The sequence below is a fragment of the Taudactylus pleione genome, unplaced genomic scaffold (assembly GCF_031769625.1).
Source record: "Taudactylus pleione unplaced genomic scaffold, aTauple2 ptg000039l, whole genome shotgun sequence".
Lineage (NCBI taxonomy): Eukaryota > Metazoa > Chordata > Amphibia > Anura > Myobatrachidae > Taudactylus > Taudactylus pleione.
In genome coordinates, this window is record NW_028284441.1 from 3,265,655 (window position 1) to 3,288,843 (window position 23,189).

At 43.6% G+C, this 23,189-nt stretch overlaps 1 protein-coding gene across 1 annotated transcript in view; it reads right to left on the minus strand.

Annotated features, from left to right (window-relative positions):
* Positions 1-23,189, minus strand: part of WDR44 (WD repeat domain 44) — a 93,454-nt gene that overhangs the window by 24,340 nt on the left and 45,925 nt on the right. The window contains exons 4-11 of the mRNA XM_088452960.1: positions 21,049-21,682; positions 12,314-12,444; positions 12,008-12,109; positions 10,077-10,213; positions 4,452-4,535; positions 2,457-2,563; positions 1,572-1,723; positions 616-754 (exon numbers count right to left, since the gene is read on the minus strand). Of these exons, the coding sequence (XP_088309086.1) occupies positions 616-754; positions 1,572-1,723; positions 2,457-2,563; positions 4,452-4,535; positions 10,077-10,213; positions 12,008-12,109; positions 12,314-12,444; positions 21,049-21,682 (1,486 nt within the window). The remainder of the gene's footprint in view (positions 1-615; positions 755-1,571; positions 1,724-2,456; positions 2,564-4,451; positions 4,536-10,076; positions 10,214-12,007; positions 12,110-12,313; positions 12,445-21,048; positions 21,683-23,189) is intronic.

Below are 23,189 nucleotides of genomic sequence, written 5' to 3' on the forward strand. Positions count from 1 at the left end.
CGCTGGCATCCCGTATCCAACCCATTACCACAAGAGAGGCCTTGTTCTGCCATTGCTATACAGTCTCTCACCCAACAACTCAAGTACATTAATATGATTACAGAGGACCACTAACCTTATGTGTACGCTGTTGTTGGGTAATCACAATAAAAGCTGCTACTTGCAAAAAAGTCAATAAGGGCTATTAAGCCTTAACGGGACAAAGAGCTGGTCACTCAGTGATTATGATGCCTGGCCTGCCTATCTGTGAGCAGGACAACTTAATCATGCAGAAAAAAAAAATCAAGGTACAGATTTTTTTTTTTTTTTTTTTTTAAAGCGGAGTATAAATAAGTGTAAAAGTAGGATAAACGCCTCAATGATGCTTAAAAGGTGGGTCGTACAGAGGATGATAAAGGTTTCTACTGAATCACAACCACCAGCTCGGGAGGTTTACTCCTCTGACTCCTCAGGGCAGAATAGGTAGAGATAGCTCCTTAACACAAAACACAGATCATAAACTACATAGGGGCTGATTCCTTTGTCTGTAGGAGATGGGTACACATATAATACAAATACTATTTTAATAAATGTATATTTTAGGACTAGCTACATAGCAATGAACAAAACATGTACCTTCTGTGTTATACTTGATCCTCATGTTATTGAAGTAATCAAAAGCATTTTTGAGAACCCATATCCTCACGATATTATCTTGTCCGGCAGATGCCAATAAACGTCCACAGTGAGAAAACTTCATTGTCCAGACAGCACCCTAGCAGACATCAAAGAAGAATTAAAATAAAATGCAAACTAAAGATACATAGACCAAACCCTTACTGTAACTTCCATCCCTATCTAACCCTGTCCGGCAATTCTAAAATGCAACTTTTAAAAGAGATGCATTGAGGGTGAATAAATATGTATTCAAAATAAGTCACAAAACACTTAAGATTTATTAAAAAACTAAAAAGGATAAAGTCCTGACGGTAACAGGCAGACTGTCATTACACTGCCTCACATGTAAATATGGGGTGGGGAGTAAAGTGAAAATAGTTCACCTATTTCCACTATGCACCCCCACCACATTCAAGAATTTTAAAACATAATTTTCTTTACTAAATCGAGCCAGCGTGCGCCAGAGAGAGCCAGACAGCGCGATAGAGCAAGAGAGACAAAGAGAGAGCGCCAGAGCGGCAAAGAGAGCGAGAAAGAGACAGAGCGACGAAGAAATAGAGCGACACTATCAATGAAGATGTGTGGGTGACACTTCCAAAATGCACAAAATACTGATATTAAATACTTTAGAATGTAAGCGCTCACGAGCAGGGCCCTCTTCCCTCCTGTGCATATCCTTCCCTTTCTCATACTATCATCTACTCCGAAATTCCTACCTAGCACTTGGCTTCTTACCCCCTGCTGGTTATGTGAGTGTTATGATCGCTAATGCAGCAATGTTTATTAACCTTGTCCTCCATTATTTTGTACTGCAAGTCGGTGTTTTCTTGTTAGCTCACTTGTTTATGTACTGTGTAAGATGCTGCGGTACTTTTGTGGCGCTATATAAAGTATAATAGTAACAGTTTGATTACCATGTGTTCTCCACTGAGATCTTGCACCACTTTGATCTGCTCAAAGTCATAGGGGCCCTTGAAACCATGAGCAGCTTTGAACTTCACAGGCCTGGTGTAGGGCATCCCTTCATCATCACTGGACGATGGGTCATCAGGGTCAGTGTGAAAGACTGAGGGCCAGAGTAGACCATTAGTATGCAAATGTACACAACTTTAAGTAAAGTCTAATAATAAACAGTCCGGTAACAGTGTTTCTAACAGTAATCAAAAGTACATCATTCCCATGCTTGAAAAGGATATGAAATAAATAACATTTAATTTAGTCTTTATACTGCAGCTGTGAGCAATCTGTCCGATACCTCTGACTAAGTGCTCCATGCAATCTACTTTAAAATTACACCATCTTAAATACAAAGCTTAGATCTGAGTAGTAAAATAGAACATGTTGTCCAATAACCAATGTTAAAGGTCTCACTTGGGAAACACTCACAAGCAATCTAACATCTGTTACTGCTGAAAGGTGACTGAGTCAGCGCTTGATAATACGGTGATCAGATTATAGGGTAACTGCTGTGACTATACTCCCACAGAAGGGGCCACAAACGGTGGACAGACCATGACAGCAGCTTATTGTATTTTTCAGGTCTGATTCTGAAGTGAATGCGAGCACAGAGGAGGCAGGCAATATAGTCATCTCCTGATGGCTGTTATGACGTTCGATGGTTATAAAGCTTTCTAGACAGAACTTTATTCAGCTGTGTTTATGCATCCTAAGGGTTGTGACCTGCGATTGATGCACTATTATACAGCAGTATAAAACGGGAGGCACTTCCAAAACGCACAAAATACTGACATTAATGATTTTATTTAAATATTAAAGAATAAGGAGCGGATGTAACTGACCTTCATCTCGGACACTTTTCACTTTATTCACTGCTCGCTCTCCATACTCTTCTGCCAGATGTTTTGCTCTTTTCACCTTTTTACCTAAGAATTTTTTCAGCTGCGTCCTTGAAATTCAGAAAAAAAAAAAAAAAAGTAAGATCCCAGATTTTCATGTGACTGCACCAGAATGGTTACAGAGACCGTCTTTTTCATTCAGACAGCCCTGAAAGTTTTCATGACTGACAAGTTACGGAAGCTCCTTAATCAAGTTGCTAAGTGATCTTAATAGATTAGTGTGTTACAGATATGTCCTCATACAGGGATGTAGTTTATAGACAGGCAGACGAGATGCCGCCGGTCAATATCCCGACGGGGGACTTAAGATAGGCGTCAAAATACTGACGCCTATCTTAATCCCAATGCTGGAATGCAGAAGGACGCCGGACCGAACGAGGTAAGTCCGGGGCTTCTTAGCACTTAGCTGCGGGGGAGGAGGGTTAGGTTTAGGGACTCCCGGAGGAGACTTATTTCATACCCATTCCCCTCATACACCTAGCCACAATACGCCAAGGAGAAGGGGGAGCCGCCAGTTCCTGTGCTGAGCATCTTTTTCACCCGAAATTGTCTCTTAGTTGCAAACGGAGGTGACAAACATGATTAATTTGATATGCAACACTCGTATACCTGTTTGTGACAATCTGTGTTTGAGACTAAACAGTTTAGTGTATACACTAAACGATGTGCGTACCCAGCTGACGATCCCAGCGCCAATGGGCCAACATATTGAGTGGTCCATACACAGTGGGCGATGTGGAGCCCGACATGCCAGCCCCCCACACATAGGAGCTTATTCAGACCCGGTCGTTAGCTCTGAGCTCGCAACCGTGTCGATGTTGCTCCAGTGCGCATTAGCCCCGATGGTCTTGACCATCGCGACCATCACCCTAGCGGTCGTTATGGCTGTGGGTGTTAACCCACAGCCTAACGACCGACATGGAGGCGGCCGTTCAGGATGCAAGCGGCCGCCCTGTTTCAGAACAATCACTTGCATCCTACGACCGCCTCTGAATGAGGCCCATAGTGCTGTATGGGATCGTCAGCCACATCACCTGATCTTACATGCAACACATAAGACCAGACGATGAGGCGAACGACCCCACGGGAGTGCGCACTACACGATGTAATGCATACACACTACACATTTTTTAACTATTTGACGTTCCGATGTGTCGGAATCGGCCAAATTGTTAAAAGGTATCGTGTAGTGTGCAGGGGTCTTTAGATGCATTTTCGAGGGGAAAAAAAAATGTGAAAAAGACGCTCGGCGCAAGACAGGTGGGACCGGGGAGGCCGAGAAGTGCCGTTTGGCGTGACTGCAGCAATAGAGTACGATGACACTTCTGTATGTCTTCACTGATGAACATTTGGAAGTGAATGGTGTAATGAATATAGCTGTGGCTTGTGTCTGCAATACATAGTGACAATATGACCAGATAGACAGGCCAGAGTGAGTGAGCACAGTAGGCGTTCCATGCCAAAATCAAGCCTAATACACAAATTTACAAAGGATTAGTGACTTCTGATTAGCACATACAATAAGACAGGTCACCGGTGTGTCAACACCAGAATACGGATTCACTTCATTTCTAAAAAAAAAAGTTAAAAACTTAAAAATGTTTGATACACATTGAAGTCATTCCAGAAGTCAAAGTTAAGATTTGAAACTAAGAAAGAGTGTCTAGTTACTCATTTACAGGTATAAAACGCCTCCCAAGCCAAAACTGAAAGAAAACACATACAGCCATATACACATGACATGTAAAAAAAGCCACATACACATAAACAGGAACAGGCACCGGCTGACATCACCCCTGAACTCATGTGACCTGTGGGAGCTGGGTTACCTTATATGTCTATGCACTGACCCTACTGTACACATGCAGAGGTAAAACGGAATTCAACAACTGTCAGAGCAAATGCTTTACAGGGAAAGCAGAAAGGAAAGTGGATTACGTTTTCTGCTTTAGTTTTCCCCCGTCTGTATCTGTTTGCTGAGACTGCAGCTTCTCTTCATCATCAGACTGTGCAGCATCATTACTGGGGGGAGGGGAAGCACACAGAAAATATCATTTATACTCACTCCGCATGTCTGTTCAGAGAAACTTCATAAGAGATGCTAAAAAGGCATTAAAGAGTTTTATAAAAACAGTAACTCCATTTTCATTTACATATAAATTCTGATTTAGCTAATCTGGTAAGATAAAAGTGGGGGAAAAAAATGGTGGAGGGGCTTCTGGCGTTTCACTGTGACATGGTAGCTGGGCAAACATCTTTGCCCAAACATTTACTAAGGATCTTACTTAAAACCCTCTCTTAAGTTGTTGGGAGTTTATTATAAATATTTTGATCACCAGAAGTCTTAAGGTGCGTACACAATAGACGATTCGCTCCATGAGTGATATAGTCTAGTGTCCCTGGCAGGGGTGTGCTCAGTGTCGTTAATGATATCGTTCAGTGCCGGGCACCCTCCCTCATCCCCGAACATGCATCAACCTGACAATAACCAACGACTTGCGGGAGCGCACATCATTGGTTGTTATCGTTCATCGTTTTAGCGTACACACTGGCCAATATCGTTCAGTCGTTCACTATATCGGCAAGTGTGTACACACCTTCAGAGTATGCACCTGCAGTTTCCCCTTTTGTCTGCGTAAGAAGATAAAAGGGTTCATTCACTTTTGTACAACCTCGCTAATACATGTTCCTCTCACCACCCATGTAGAAAATAATGAAGTTGGTGTTATACATAGTTGAACCCTTTTAGCATCGGGAGGTTACAGTCTATGGCATTTCAGACACAGATTGGATATGAAGAAACCGGGTTGGGTATGAGATCCCAGCGGTCAGAATGCAGCTGATCAGAACGCAGACAGCGGCATCTCAAAGTCATTATCCTAACACCCATAAGGACAGACGGTAAATCTAACCCTTTCCCCTTCCCCTCCCTGCCCGGTGCCTAACCCTAACCTCCCCCCCCCCCCAGTGTCTAAACCTAATCTCCCCCTCACCACACCCTAAACCTAACCCCCCCTTCCTGGTGCATAAACCTAACCTGCCCCCCTAGTGCCTAAACCTAATCTCCCCCCTCCCCGCACCCTAAACCTAACCCCCCCTCCCTGGTGCATAAACATAACCCCCCCTCCCTTGTGCAAAAACCTAACCTCCCCGCACCCTAAACCTAACCCCCCCCTCCCTGGTGCATAAACCTAACCTCCCTCCCTAGTGCCTAAACCTAATCTGCAAGTCCCTTTTCTTAGCAGGGAACAACTCTGACTGGCAGACAACTATGGCTGCCCATCATGCACACACAAACTCATCATGTCATGTGATAGCAGGTGGGGGGGATTTAGTACATACAGGGGGCAGAGCTCAGAGGGGTGGTCCTAAGCCACTCTGCTCACATTAGCATGTTTCATATGACTGGTGGACCCGATAGTTATCACTGTTGAAAACTCTATAGAAATATAAAATCAATTATATCAGCCTGCACAAACAAACTTCTTGTCACAGTGCTTTAACAAACAAAAAAAGCACACAATTTTTAAAGGGTTAGCTTTAAAAGTATTGTGAATATCATTTTAGCTTTACTTCAGTATTTTACAAGCAGAAGTTTCATCTACTAGACTGTTTTATGAGAACAAACCGGTCCAAGAAAGTGATGCAATCTTGCAGACTATTGCATTGCTACAAGATGTATTGCAAAAATGAAGCTGAAGATTATTAGGTCAAACTACTTAGGCTGTAATGGTAGGAAATAATAACCTATAATAAGACGCTTAAGCTTGGAAAATTACATACTGACTTTCTGAGTAAACAAACTCATCATCTGCATAAACAAACTCATATCAACGTGAATCCAACCTTATGTGCTGCATCCTAATTAGCTCTGATACAGCAAGGAAGCCAAGGACCTGATAATTAAATTTCAAACTTTAAATAGGTGACATTATCATCATGATAGCATAATGACATTAAATGTTGATCTCACATTACACACAAACAATATACTAAATTCTTATTTGGAAACCAACAAATGGTTTTGAGCACTCAGAGGCCTATTTATCATCGGGGTCCTGATGGCCCCCAATGATTACGTTTCTCACTCGCCACGGGGGATACTCATCGCCGGAGCAACTCAGCATTGATCCGGGGCAGGGACAGCTATTAGTAGCACTGCTGCTTCAGTAGCAGCGTTATTTACCTCCCCTGTGGCCGGCTTCTACGCATGTGTGACCTCATGTACAAAGCTGCTGCGGAGGCAATGAGAAAGCGGCAGCGGGATCTGCTCACATCCCTCTTCTTTAAGGTGCATACACAGGTAAAGATTTTCTGTCCAACCATCCAACTAGTTGATTGGTTGGAATGAAAATCTGGTAACGTATGGGAGTAACTGATGATCAGCAATTTGCTCCTAAATGCCAGAAAACAGATGAAAATGGTCATCAGACAAGTTTGTTAAATGTTTAATCTAAACAATTTGTTCAAACGACAGTTTTTGTCCATTTTCAGGCGTTTGGGAGCAAATTGCTGATTGTGCGAGACTTGGTTAGCGACGGGGAAGCCGTCGCTCCGGGTCTCGCACCAAAGGGGGCATGCTGTCGATGTTGATTGACAGCACGCCACCTTTGGTAGGCGTGCCGGGGGCATGGCTGCCAGATGGAGGTGTTCCCATGGGAACACCTACCGTCTGGGTCCGGCCCCACTGACACCACTAGTGATGTCAGTGGGAGTGATTTTGGCTCTGATAGAGCCAAAATCACTCCAGGGCTTGCGGTCACCGAGACCCTACCGCATGGTCTTGTTGCAAGCCCGATGGTCGCGATGATCTTGACCATCGCGACCATCTTTTTGGCCGCTCGCATATGCTGTGGGTGGTCACCCACAGCTATGCGAGCGGCCAGGAGGCCGCTCCAAGTTTAGGTAGGAGGGCCCTGATTCAGAGCGAGTGCTCTGGTCAGAGCGTCCGGCTCTGAATCAGGCCCAGAGTCCTCAAACTGCATCTGGAATGCTATATAATCTGTGCTTTGTGGTTCTGTCTCACACACATATGCCATGTTACATCACAGAGCTTGTATTTAGAAGACATTATATAAAATTGGACTGAGGGCGCTTATGACAAGAGAATGCATTTCTATAAATATGGCCACATACATTATACTAATACCATAAGCTAGGAGTTGGGAAATACAGTTATTCGGAGTCTGCGCCATAAAGTCTGGTTTTAGAACAGTACTAGTATGCCGGTGGTGAACATTTCGCCAATTTGAACGCAGAACATACGTACGGAAAATGCGTCGCTAGATAATGGCTAGATCATATGTTAATATGATGTAATCGGGTAATAAAAGATGTGTGTGAAACATAACCAGCTATGGTTTTGGGGGATTTTTTTATTGTATCATTTCGCCAATATGTACGTGCGATTATATATTTGGACAATGGACTCTGAAGCAAAATGGAATGTTTCCAGGAGCTATTACAAGCTGAGCCCCTATAGATGCAAATGATAACTGCACTGTTACTCCGCCTCACTGTCTCTCGGCCTCCCGCCAATCAGCAGCTGCCAGCAGCTCTAGTGGAAAGCAGAGAAAAGAGGCGTTGCATTCGAGGCGCAAACCCGGTGCTGATTGGCTGGGAGTTGCGAGCCTGGAATCGACGTGTTGGAGAAAGTAGGTGAGGAAAGAGCGACCCCTATGGCAGCCTCACGTGTTGTGCCGCCTGCGTGCCCTCCATCATTATGTAATAGCTATGTCATGCAGCCAGGCGGCCAATCAGGAGCAGAACGTAAACAGTGTCCGCATATGGCTAGGGCGCCGGGTCCATGTGAGAGCACAGACCAACAGCAGCCGGTGACGATCACCCCTATCCCCTCGGGTCACAGTGCCGGCTCTGTGTTCCGGTAGTTTTCTTGACATTTTCAGGTTAGCTAAACCAAAGCATTTATTGTGGTTTTTGTCGATTTTTTTTTTTCATAACATTTTAGACAGTTTTATTCCAAATTTTGTTGTTTATTGCTGATTGAAATCCGTCGCAAAAGAATCGCATTAATATCTTAATTAGTCTTTGAGATATTCAAAATCAAAGAGCGTTCTGGACAAAGGGACTAAGCAAATGATATATATAAGATATGACTCTGCATCGTTATTTGATGGTGTTTCACCAGTAATGGGAGAGGCAAGTGTAAATGGTCAGTATCAGCATTTTGACCTGCATGTGTGACAATAAATAACCTCGGCATTAACAAAAGTATGTCCCTCTCACAGTCAGGGCATAGTGTTAATAAATTCACACAAATAATTGGCCGTACATTGATGCAATACAACATCCATACAGAAAAATAGCAGATTAGTATCACTAGACACAGAAGACCACTATTGCCTTCTCTCTTTTGATCTACACCATAGAGCCATTACAGGGGCTGTGTATCCCCTTTTAGTTGTCTGCACTTGAATTTATGGCACGATAGAAGGGTTTGCTTCTGGGTGTGACTAGAGCACTAGAGAGGCTGCAACAAAATATGTAATATTGGGGATTTAGCATGAAAAATGCTGTTGCAAAAAAATGAGGAAAATACAGAACATAGGCATTATTATAGCGATGCAAGAAAACATTAACCACATGCACACAGTGACTGATTACATTAACATAGCAGGATACCTGGGAAAGAAAACTGGACCTAGGGTTTAGCCACATTGAGGGGTATTCAATATGAAACGTTAACTTCACTGTCGAAGTTAACGTTTCATATCTGAGTTTTCTTCTGCGTTAAAGTATGGTGCGCGCTCCCGCTTATCCCCGTATTCAATATAAAATTAACGAAAACGGGAAACTCCGAAGTTGGATTTGAGTAAAGTTACGAATTTTTCCTTAAAATAATTGTAAGACCCCCCCCTAAAGTTGTAAAAACATGGGGGAACACTATGGGTACCCCCATTTTAGCCTTTAATTGAAAGTCGGGGATTTAAATAGCCGCAGCAGGTGTTATTTTCCCGACATTGAATAAGTGATGCAGAAGAGCACTTAGGTTATTTTTTTCGTTTTTTTAAGTGGTCCCATCAAATTTGGGGTACGTGAAAATGGGTACTAGCATATTTTTAAGTCCCTAAAGTAAGTTTTTAAAAATTCTGCATTTGTGCACCTGCCGCTATAATTCTATTCTAGAAAACACCTGCTGCATACTTGCAGAATAGCCCTGAACCTATTTCCCTATTGTTAAACAATTTTTTCCCATTTTTTTTTTCACCCCAATTTTTAAATTAATTTTTTGGGGTGTCCCTATTTTTTTTGTAAACTTTTTTTGACACAGTTCTTTTTTTAAATGTCATTCCCAGGGGTGCAGGCTATTTTTTTTAAAGCCTGTACCCCTAAACCCCAATTCTGCACTTTTTTTCGACACCTATTCAATGGTGAAAAGTTATCCCCGTTTTTTATCAAAGACTTTTCAAAACTGCGATAAGTCTTTGAAATTGAATATGGTGTAAAAGTAAAACCTGCGATAATGACGTCATACCTCCGATATTAACGCAAAAACGATGTTATCGCACCCATATTGAATACCCCTGATTGTGTGATCCTTACCTGACATACTCCTTTGTCCTTCTCATGATATGCAGGGTCAGTGGATTAATGCCAGTTGGCAATTTCTCCTCTGCCAAGCTCAGAGGGATCTCCTCTCCGGTATCTAGGTTTTTTATCATTACGCTGGCCAATATCTCCTGCAACGACAAACACTGATGTGCTAATCTGGCATCAGACACCGCAGCTAATGGTTTGAATGGACATATAAAAAGTTGCTGTTATAAGAATAGCTTTTCCCTGCATTCTAGAACCGCTATAAGCCGCATCCCTAATCCATACATATAAATACTAAAGAAAAGCGGGACAGTGAGGCTGTGTATTGGTTAGCATTACAGACTCACAGCACTGAGGTAATGCATTCAGTTACTGGATAGGGTCCTACTTGTGTGGAATTTGTATGTTCTCCCCATGTTTGCAGGGAATTCATTTGTTAACTACAGTTTCCTCCCGTCCTCCAAAAACAAACTGATAGACTCATCAGATTCTGACTATTTAGTCTGCAAACTCCAATGGGTCAGGGATTGAAAGGAATGATCATATTCTCTGCACAGCGCTGCATAAATTGCTGGTGCTATACAAATAAGCGATAATATGGAGCAGCAGCAGTAAAACCAGGGTACCCTGTTACTGCAGTAAGTGGGTAGTTTGGCTGGTAACAAGCATAATAAACTGAGTAGCCAAATTATTATGACCACCGGGTTAGTACTTTGTTGGCCTACCTTTCGCTTTTAATACGGCGTAAATTCTTCTAGGTATTACTGCTACTAACTTTCGGTACGTTTCGTGGGGAGTATTAACCCAAATACGATGAACTGCATCTCCATAGCGTTGCCTCCGCCGGGCTGGAGAGTCGCGAAAATGCAAGAAGGATCCAATCTTTCGTGTGGTTGTCTTCATATCCTCGCCCTACCATCTGCATGGTATAACCGAAAAAGTGATTCATCAGACCACAGGACCAGTTTCCAAACATTCTGTCCAATTTCTGTGTTCCTCAGCAAACTGGAGGGGTTTCACCCGGTTTTCAGCAGACAGCAATGGCGTGTGGACAGGCCTTCTGCTTATGTATCCCATACAATATAATGTGCAGCATACTGTTTGTTGAGAGGCCATCTGAATTGATCCCGGATTTAGATTATATGGAATTTGATGCACTGCTCCCGGTCTGTTGGACTGAACTAGTCTGCCCACTCTCTGTTCCACTTGAGCATCCAGTAGCCGTTTACAACCACAGGCCTAGTGCTCAGACCCAGTTTTGTGTCAGCTGGTCCACTCCGTTTACACATTAACTGTTGCTGCCCTCAAACAATTCACCAGTGCAGCCGTTTTGCTAAAGCTCCACCGCTGCTGCGAGCTCCAACAATTATTCCATGTTCTAAGTCTGTAAAAGATCACGTTGTTTGCCCATTATTTCATGAGTGACCAACTTCATTAGTTTCTGCATAGCCGTCAGCAGTATCGGTGGAATAGCTACTTTGCATAAAATCGCCTGCTAGTCATAATAATGTGGCCACTCAATGTGGAAAAGATAAGAGACAGACACCAGATCCTGCTCGGACGAGGAAATACAGTAATGGCTCCCAATATACATATGGGAGAAGATGCTGAAATAAATTAAAACCCGAAGTGGAACATGAGCACTGCTCACCATAGAGACTTGAATACAATGTGAGCCCTTCCATCATTGTTCTAGACCAGTGGTTCTCAACCTCAATCCTCAAGGTTTCGCAACAGGTCATGTTTTGAGGGTTTCTTTCTGCAGAAGCAGGTGGGATAATTATTCACCCAGCAAAATAGATTAACTCACCTGTGCATGATTAAAGAAATCCACAAAACATGATCTGTTGGAGTTGAGAACTACTGTTCTAGAGCAAATATGAGACAGAGAGGAAAGGAGGAATCAGAGACAATGCAGAACCCAGTGATGACATTACCTCATCAGTCAGCTCCCTTCCGGAGTTAGATCGAGGCCTCTGAGGACCAGCACTTTCCGCTGGGGAGCTGGACAGTTGTCCATCTGCTGCCTTTCCATTTTCCTAGAAGTAGGTTAGCAGACAGACAGTGAGAACTGGATGTAAATGCACTGAACTAGCAATTTATAAAACATAAGGCAAATGAAAATAACCAAATCTTCCTTGGGTCTTTACTACTTTCCACACGACTGAATGTACCCAGTGTTAGCTCTGTTGCCTCAACTGTGCAGGAGAAATGAGAGCATCCGACACATGTACTATACCGACCTCAGCAGTGACTACTTTGTCTCCACTGGTTGCGCTTGCTAGATCCAGGGAAGGCTGCGAGTCTCTGTTTAAACCTTCTGCCATGGGGTTTGGAGACAGGAGTCCGCCAGCAAGAAAGCCATCTTTAGTAACTGCAAGGCAAAGAAGAAGTCTTTATAATGAGGCAGGACCAGCAGTGTGTCCATTCTCCAGGCACTAGGAATCAGATATCTACATGGCAAAATGGGGTCAAAGCCATTACCTACAGTTCTGCACCATCAGGTTTCATAGTAGACTGATTCTGCAGGAGTGTAACTGGTTGAAACAAACCCCAAGAGGAGGTGTGCTGACTGACACACACACACACACACACACACACACACACACACACACACACACACACACACACACACACACACACACACACACACACACACACACACACACTTAAGAGGAAATATAGGGACCAAGAGGTACTACATAAAAGGAAGACACACTCAAAAAGGAGCATTGTTATCTGGTGAGCAAAAACAGTTATTGAACTTTAATATGTAATGATCTGCGAGGGTGCAGCCTAGGTAACTAATCTATCCAAAATGTCCATTTCATTCCTGTGCTGGCAAAGGATCATTCCTGGGGAATCAGCCGACTGAATTTACTACCGATTCATTTGTGAATTGACTGGATTGTATTGGACCAATTGAAACATGATAGTAGTGCAAAGATAGATAAATATCTAAGGTTATTATTGCTAAAAACCTAACCATGGATTCTTATTATTAACCTCAGTATTAATTCATCCTACTGTAAATAAAGAGTGTCCTTGTAATAGCCCAAAAGAGAGAACACATTGCCTAAAAGGTACAAATATACAGAAGCTGGATCATTGCCATAGATAGAAAATCTAGGTTCATCACCCGCTGCTAGTTGGCAGCCACCAATGATGCATTGGAACAGGCTGCCTGTACAGCTATAGGTCATGAGAGTGCTGGGAAAGCTGACGCTCCTTGTGACAGCTGACACTCGCCAATGCCCATGTGGCGTCAGCTGACCAACACAGCTACCGACCTGTTCTAAGTCCCTTACTCAGCCCAGCCTGCAGTCATATGCAGAGATCACAGATGACAAAACAGAGGAAGAGCTTTCAGATTCCTGGTATAAGAAAAATGTACAGGTTGGATCACCATCATGCAGGTTCATGTACATAAATTACAAATGCTATAGCAATTTTTCTTTAACATTGTAAGGAAAATATATTAATATGATGTGGTCAAAGAAAGTTTAAATTGCATCCGGAAAGTATTCCCAGCGCTTTGCTTTTTCCACATTTTATTATGTTACAGCCTTATTCCAAAATGGAATAAATTCATTTTTCTCCTCAAAATTCTACACACAATACCCCATAATGACAACATGTAAAAGTTGTTTTTTGAGATTTTTGCAAATTTATTTAAAAAAAAAAACCTAAGAAATCACATGTACATAAGTATTCACAGCTTTTGCAATGAAGCTCAAAATTGAGCTCAGGTGCATCCTGTTTTCACTGATCATCCTTGAGATGTTTCTACAGCTTAATTGGAGTCCACCTGTGGTAAATTCAGTTGATCGGACATGATTTTGAAAGGTATACACCTGTCTATGTAATGTCCCACACTTGACAGTGCATTTCAGAGCACAAACCAAGCATGAAGTCCAAGGAATTGTCTGTAGACCTCAGAGACAGGATTGTCTCGAGGCACAAATCTGGGGAAGGGTACAGAAAAATATCTGCTGCTTTGAAGGTCCCAATGAGCACAGTGGCCTCCATCATCCGTAAATGGAAGAAGTTCGGAACCACCAGGACTCTTCCTAGAGTTGGCCGGCCATCTAAACTGAGCGATCGGGGGAAAAGGGCCCTAGTCAGGGAGGTGATCAAGAACCCGATGGTCACTCTGTCAGAACTACAACATTCCTCTGTGGAGAGAGGAGAACCTTCCAGAAGGGCAACCATCTCTGCAGCAATCCACCAATCGGGCCTGTATGGTAGAGTGTCCAGACGGAAGCCACTCCTTAGTAAAAAGCACAAGGCAGCCAGTCTGGAGTTTGCCAAAATGCACCTGAAGGACTCTCAGACCATGAGAAACAAAATTCTCTGGTCTGATGACGCAAAGATTGAACTCTTTGGTGTGAATGCCAGGTGTTATGTTTGGAGGAAACCAGGCACCGCTCATCACCATCCCTACAGTGAAGAATAGTGGTGGCAGCATCATGCTGTGGGGATGTTTTTCAGCAGCAGGAACTGGGAGACTAGTCAGGATAGAGGGAAAGATGAATGCAGCAATGTAGAGAGACATCCTGGATGAAAACCTGTACCAGAGCGCTCTTGACCTCAGACTGGGGCGACGATTCAGCTTTCAGCAGGACAACAACCCTAAGCACACAGAGAAGATATCAAAGGAGTGGCTTCAGGACAACTCTGTGAATGTCCTTGAGTGGCCCAGCCAGAGCCAAGACTTGAATCCGATTGAACATCTCTGGAGAGATCTGAAAAAGGCTGTGCACCAACGCTTCCTATCCAACCTGATGGAGCTTGAGAGGTGCTGCAAAGAGGAATGGGTAAAACTGCCCAAAGATAGGTCTGCTGAGCTTGTGGCCTCATATTCAAAAAGACTTGAGGCTGTGATTGCTGCCAAAGTTGCATCAACAAAGTATTGAGCAAAGGCTGTGAACACTTACGTACGTGTGATTTCTTAGTTTTGTTTTTTTATTTTTTTTTAATTAAATTTGCAAAAATCTCAAAAAAACTCTTTACACGTTGCCATTATGGGGTATTGTGTTTAGAGTTTTGAGGACAAAAATTAATTTATTCCATTTGGTAACATAACAAAATGTGGAAAAAGTGAAGCGCTGTGAATACTCTCTGGATGCACTGTAGAATAAATAAAAAAGGTGCACTTTGGGCCTGATTCAGAGCCGGTCGCTATTTGCGCTCGCTCGTCCAGAAAATAGGGGTGACTATTCAAATGAACCGTTCGCTGTTTGCGGTCTGTTCACGCCTCTAGGTCTGAACGAGCGAACAAAACTTGTGGTCGTTTTTTGGGAAACTACGCCCCCTGTCCGCTCGCATCCTACGTCATGTCCGCTATTTATTAGATTAATCAAGTACATCGAACAGGGTATGAGCTGCTCGCTATTCTTGTGGTTGGTTTTTGCTACCCCAATTTTGCGAGCAGTTCTGGCTATAAAATAACCCAGTGACGTGGTCAATGACGCTGCTGTTTTAAATATGCACACCCATAAAACGCCCGTTTTGACCTTTAAGCACGCCTGCGATCGGATCTCCACTCCCCGTTTTCAAGCACCTTCCCCTGTTACCACCCACATACGCCTCATCCTGTCACTAAAATTAGCAGGCATTCGCTATTTTGCGAGCACATGAATTTCGGCCGCACTGACTGGTTCGCGCATGCGTATAACGATCCGTACGCATGCGCAGTTGGGCAAACATCGCTCGGAGCGAACGAGCTGCCACTTACGAGTGGCTCTGAATCAGGCCCTTTGTTCGCATCTCTTCCCCCCCTCTCCCTGTTTGTGCTCATATATAGATTGTTAGCTTGCGAGCAGGGCCCTCTTACCTTCATGTATGTCTTTTACAACCCAGTTGTGTTCTATTAATGTTGATTCAAATTGTAAAGCGCAACGGAATTTGCTGCGCTATATAAGAAAACTGTTAATAAATAATAATAAATAAAATATATACCTTAGATTGTGAGCTCTGGTGAGCAGGACCCTTTCTGTTCTGTAATCTCCGAGTAATTATGTCATGTGAGCACTTTAATTTATGCATCTATGTAGGTTATATGCTAGTCTGTACCTGCAGAGTTTGTTATGTTACCCTATATACGATGCTGCAGAACCCATGTGGTGCCATAATTATAAAAGGATAATAATATTAACATAAGGTGTTATTTACATGATCACAAACTCAAAGCCTTGGCTTTTATATTTAAATCATTACAACAAATGATCGTGTTAAAACGGTTTATTGAGCATCACGATCCATTTCCGTATGCCAGATTTAATGGTATCAACCCTCTCTCATGCTCTCAGGACTGATACATTACTTGTAGTCAGATCATAACACACAGAAAACAATAGATGATATCAAGCCAAGAACTCACTCTCAGACAGTTTGCCGTTCCCCATGTCCATCACGGAAACAGTAGGGGGAACACTCACAGATAACTATTTGAAAACTATAATGGTGTTTTCACTTCTCAAAATGACAAAGCTCTACAAGTATAGCTATATGAACCCTTTACCTCTCCAATATTAATGTGGTGAAACTCAAAGATGGCACAGTGCTGCGCTTTCCAGCTACTTCTACAACAGTTTCTTAGAGACAAATTGCAAGAATTCAGTAATACTTAAGTTGTGCAAAACATAGTTTCCATTATACAGTACTTTTCCAGCAGCTGAAAATCAAATATTTAAAAGGATCATTAAGCCTAAAATGCAAGTTAATTTGAGCAAAAACTATATAATAGATTTATATATGCCATAATGTTGTCAGCCTAATAAAGAAGATATTTTATGCAAATTTTCAATATATAGCACAGGTTCTCAGGGCTGTACAGAGCCTTACAAAAACCAACACACAGCCACGCACACCGCAGATGCAGGAGAGGAGACTGCTGCTACACTCGGCGACGGCAGCAGCCTCCCGATACTCAAAGCATGTAGGGATGTGTAGTGGGATTTCGGGGACTTGGAAGGCATGTTTTCCAAGTCTTCTCACAGAATCGCAAGTGAAATAATTAGCATCACCTGTGGAACTTTTAAAATGTGTCAGTGATCAATGAATGCACCTGTGCATCTGCTGGGTGACCTGGAAAACGTGAACAGTTTGGGGTCCTGAGTACTTATGCTGGCCATACACTAGTATGACGAGCTTAAGATTCATCTTAAGATTTCCATTGAACTCCCCGGCAGCTCCCTGGCAGTCTCGGCTGTGACATACGATCTCACGATAAGATGCATTGTGCGTCCGACCGGCGTCATTGGTACAAAATAAAAAATAAAAGACTAATGCACGCACGGGGAGATCCGTGATGCAGGCATCTGTCTTTAATAAAATAAACACAGATACAGGGATGGTTCAGTGAAAATCATCCGTGCATCTGTGTAAAAAAAATTAAATAGTGTTTTAAAAATAAAACGGCGTGCCCCCCCCCCCCCCCCTCCACCAAAGAGCGACCAGCCACGGGCTTTTAGTGACCCAGTGCTGGTTGTGCAACATACGGGGCACAAACGACGTAGGGGTTCCCCATATGTAAGCACAACCAGCACCGGGCTTTTCAGAACTAGCCTTGGTTGCCAAAATAGGGGGGACAAATGACGTAGGGGTCCCCCGTATTCTGTGCAACCAGCACTGGGCTCGTATCCGGTCCTGGTTCTGGAAATACAGGGGGGAAAAAAATGCATAAGGTTCCCCCTGTATTTTCCAGAAGCAGCACCAGACTTTTTTTTTAGCAGGGGGGTTGATGCCACAGCCAGGGGAGACCTTTCACCATACCCCCCAGCTGAAGCATCAACCCTGACCTCTAGTCCGCGGATCCCTTGAGAGCCCCCCACAATAAAGGGGTCCCCCTCTCCAGGGCACCCCAGGCCTTGACTGATAGCCTGGGGCTATCCCCGGGACCCCTGGGTGGTGGGTGCCGGGTTGATTATGTAGTGTAGTGCATTTCGAATAGTTGAAAATATTGTATTTTGCTGTGGAACTGCAGGTCCTAGCAAGCCTTCCCCGCATGCTGGTACTCGGAGAACCACAAGTACCAGCATTTGGGGAATTACGGGCCCGCTGGTACCTGTAGTTCCACTGCAAAAGCAATATTAAAATAAACACAGGACACACACACTGTACTAAGTATACATTTATTAAACATACATACACTCACACACACATACTCACTCATGTATCCCTGTAGCATCGGTCCCCTTGTCCATGTGGAATATCTATAGGGTACCTGTGAAAAAATATCTATACTCACTATCTCCTATGCGAAGTTCGGGTCCTCTTCGGTCCAAAGTAGGCATCCCCGGACTTGGCAAAATAAAAAAAATAAAAAAGTGCGAACCCACGTACTTAAGTACCGTTCTATAAGAACGGTACTTCCCAAATGAGAGCTTAGCGGCGGGATTTCACCATGGAAACCCCGCTGCTGAGCGTTCATTGGCTGAGAGGCATGCCTTCCGCCTCTCAGCCAATGAACGGTTCCCACCATTGTAGTCAATGGTGGGAGCCGTTCATTGGCTGAGAGAGGCGGGGGCTGACCTCTCTCAGCCAATGAACGCTCAGACACAGCACTACAAAGCGTAATGCTGCATCTGAGCGCTTCATTCGGGAGGTATCAACCATCGCGGTTGGTAACTGTTGCGCGGGTCAGGTTTTCTCGTTTTTTTGGTTTTTTTTAAACACTTTTTTCACAGATGCACAGATGGTTCTCACTGAACCATCCCACCATCTGTTAATTTTATTAAAGACAGATGCATGCATCACAGATCTCCCCGTGCGCGCATCAGTCTTTTCTTTTTTTTTTTAACAAATGACGCCGCTCGGACGCACGATGCATCGCATGTGCAAATACACGGCACGATCGGCATAAGATAACGATAGATATGATGGGCTGCACAGCTGGTCATACAATACGTTTTAAAAGCTGCGGAAGCGCGCATCGGATCGTATCCTACCTTAAAAACTACACGATGTCCACATGATTCATCGTACGACGCGTCGCAAATCGGGCAATCGGCCCAAAATCGCACTAGTGTATGGCCTGCAATAGAGAACCACTGATAAATAGGATTGTTTCCTATGTGGCCTAGATCAGAGAACTCCGACAGCAGAATAAAATAGCTTGCTGTGACGTAGATCACGTTTTATACAATGTCAGATTCTCTTCTCTCATCATGGCAAAGCATCTTTTACAAAGGGTTCTGCATGACATACAACTGATTTTTATATTGAACCAAGTGGTATTTTGTGCTTAACTTTAAGTGTAAAAGTAATGCCAACCAGTTGTGGAATCCAGCAGTGTTCTAAAATAGATTTACAACAATAATTAGTGCTCAAATAAATTTCCAAGATATTTTAATTCAGAAAACAAAATATGTACATTGGAATACTTATAAAAAGATTAAAAAACAATGGAATTATTTCCACTATTAGGTAAATACACCATTATATTTTTAAGAAAATAAATCCATCAAAACAAACAAATGCTGGAGAAGGCATTGCATTGCTAGACTATTGGATGGTGGCTCATAAGGGGTCGGGGATAGGGGCCTGGATTTGGCCAAAAGTACAGTTGGATTTATTTAGAAACTGTTTTCCCAGATCTCAATATCTGGTATAAATGGATAGACCCCAATTAGGTTGGGGTCTCCATGCTAGTTTGTCTCTCTTTGTTCGCAAACAATAATCCCATTTCTCATTGGTTACTTTGATAAAGAATTATTATTAGTATATGTACTCAGTTTGGTTTGGCTTCTTCTCTGTACCACTATTAGGCCTATTTATCAATAATCACATTAGCAGTGCGATATGGGTGTGAAATTAGCAACCACAATTGCTCTGCAGTATGTGATAAAATGACCCTCATGCTCTGAAGGCCTATCACTGGTCACCTGCAGGTACAGGGGTTCCGAAAGGAGCCTGTCCTGCGACGTGTTTGGAGTGAAGAGATCGCATATCAGCAGTCTCTTCACTACTCTATTGGGACTCCTGTGCCTGCACGGTGTCCTGCTGACCACACCATGTGCTGTGGACATTGGTAGCTTATGCAAAGTGTAGCTCATAGGCTACAGCAGCACAACACCATCTTCAGATGGCATTAGCTACGGGGAATGGTCAAACTCCGGAATGCTTTGTGTTCCGGAGCTTGGTATATCTGAGAGCTTTGCAGCCCCCACATAAACCTATGGGACCTGAAGGTGCTGTTGGAAATGGGAGGGATATCGGAGATATCTGCTGTGAACCCTCCTTCATACATTGGTACTATACTTAATATTTCAAGGTGGAAGCACTCGGGAAGCCGACTGCCTATATACCGGCAGCCGGTTTCCCGACCGTCTTATCCCGGCAAGGGTGAAATGCCGGGCGTCTAGATGTAGACGCCCGCATTTCCCCGACGCCGGGAGTCCGGCGCCCGGCATCACGATCGTAGTGATGCCGGGCGCCGCGAGCGGACAGCCGCGGGGGGGAGGGTTAGGTTTAGGGCTCCCGGGGGGACTTAGGGTTAGGCACCCCCCCGGGAGGGTTAGGCTAGGGGGAGGGAGGGATAGGCACCCCCCCGGGGGACTTAGGGTTAGGCAGCGGGGAAGGGGGTGGTTAGGGTTAGGCAGCGGGGAAGGGGGTGGTTAGTGTTAGGCACTTGGGGGGGGAAGTTAGGGTTAGGCACCCCTAAGGAGGGTTAGGGAGGTTAGGTTAGGTTAGTGGATACTTACCTATCCACGATCGGGATTTCCAGCGCTGTCGGGCTTCCGCTGCGTCACACTCTGCTCCTGTCGGGCTGCCGCTGACGGGAATCGAACCGCTGGCCGCATGATAAATAAATTCTTTTAAATCGATTTGGGCACTGTTATATGGGCTTTTTCTCTGAATCTCTGTACTCTGTATGTTTGAGTGAACGTAATAGAAACAATAAAAATGTTTAAACAAAAAGAAATGCAAAAGAAAAGTTTACTAAGTATTTAATAATCTAGATATGTGTACTCACAGTCCAGACCGGACGATCTTGGGCTCTCGTAATCTGGATCGCCTTTCTTTTTGCGCGGCGGTGGCGCTGGCCGTGCAGGTGGCGGCGGTCTCGGCGGTGGTACATTCATAGGAGGTGGGGGACGTGAGGGGCCGGACTTCTTAGTACTTGCTACAATATCAGGCTCAGTATTAATCTGTCGAGGAGGCTTAGCAGGTGGCAGTTGCTCTGTAGCGTCAGAGGTGGATGTTTCATTGGACACATTTTCAAGAGTTTGTTTATACTGTTCTTCTTTATCCTCCTCATAAACTAGAGTCTTCTCCTCCGGTTCTTCCTTTTCCGTAATATGAAGGTCTTCAGTTAACTCTATAATATCTGCAATCTTAGAGGTTTCTACCAATTGGTCAATGAGAGGAATAGAAACATCAGGCATTTGACTGGGTTTTGGCCCCGAATAGTCCTCAAGTTCTTGAAGGATAAGTTCTTTTGGATCATCATGAAAGGTGGTTTCAGTGACCACTAGTTCAGGGATGTTTGTTAAAAGTTTCTGATCTGTGCTTACAGAATTGCTAGTAAAGTTTATTTCCACAACCGGGCTAGGACTTTCTTCTATGTCAATGGACTTCTGGCTCTCTTGAATTATGCTGTCAATAATCTGAAAAATAAAATAAAACAAATAAAAAGCATGCATGACCACCATTTAATTACAGTACATAGCAATACTTTAATAGACCAGGCCCTTAAAAAAACCTAATAAAAACAAAAAAAACATGGCGTCACCTAAAAAAATTAATTTGATCTTATTGGTTGCTATGGGCAACACAGTTAACAAGGGCACAAGCTTTCATAAAAGCGCCCATTATTGGACATTAATAACCCTTTCACAACGCAATGCCGGGTCGCACCTGGGATTTTGTACACGGGTCCAGCCTGGATGCGACCTGAGTGAGACCCCTTTCAGACTGGCGGCCCCACCCGGCTTGTTGGCTGTCACCCATCGTTCATTGCATCATCCAATGGGATGATTCCACGGATGATGTGGGGTTGTTACATGAAGCATGTAACAATATATTGCGTAGTTTTGTACAACGGATCGTGTAGTGTGTATGGCAATGCAATATATCGTTACATTGCGTCGCACCCTCGTTCAGGTGTGTAGCCAGAATAATCTTATGCTTTTTGTAACTTTTACTGTTCATTTAAGCCCATTAATTTACCTGTCAATGCAAGCAGAAGTGGCTGAAAAATATTTCATGCCCATTGTAAACTTTATTTTATTCTTAATTTTAACCTGGAGACAACCTGGTGTGTTTTATTAGTCTCCATTTTGCCAAAATTAAAGGACTCTGTATACAGTAAACTTGAGTTAAGAACTGTTTGTACCAGACTAGGGGGTCTATTTACTATGCAGTGTTAGGAGACAAAGTGAAAGGAGATAAGGTACCAGTCAATCAGCTCCTGTCATTTTTCAAACACAGCCTGTGAGATGACAGTTAGGAGCTGATTGGCTGGTACCTTATCACTTTTCACTCTGTCTCCTAACACTGCTTAATAAATAGACACTTATGTTTACTTGGATCTGATGGAGATAGCAGAAGGAAAGACCTGAAGAGACCCCTTTGAGACACTGCTGGGAGAAGTCCCTGTGACATCACAGGATTTCACCCCCTGCTGCATTTGCGATCACAGCACTGCAACCAACATCACAGGCAGTGAGAACCATAGTGACTATCGGCCGCGATAGTGGACGGCGCCGGCCTGCTGAGCAAGCCTCCGCTAACGCAGACTGGCTTTGCCAATCCAAAAACGCTGGTGGTCCCCGCCCCGCCTCCTGTAAACTCCTCTGCACTGTGTACGCTCAGATTCCAGATAATCGGGAATCTGCAATCAGCATAGCACGCTGAATCAGCCCCATAATAATTTCCACTGTACTATTCATATCAACGTTTGCACGTTGTGTCCAGATGATTTGTATATTATACAGTATTTTAGGTTTAGTTCTTATTTTGGTTGAAGTGCTAAACGGAATGGCGATTTAGTTTAAGAAAATGGAAAAAGCAGACCAGTTATGTAGCTGGACAAACACTTTGACACCTGCATCAGCACGATTCAAACAACACAACCCAATGTTTTAAAGTGGCAATAATTTATCTTATATTTAG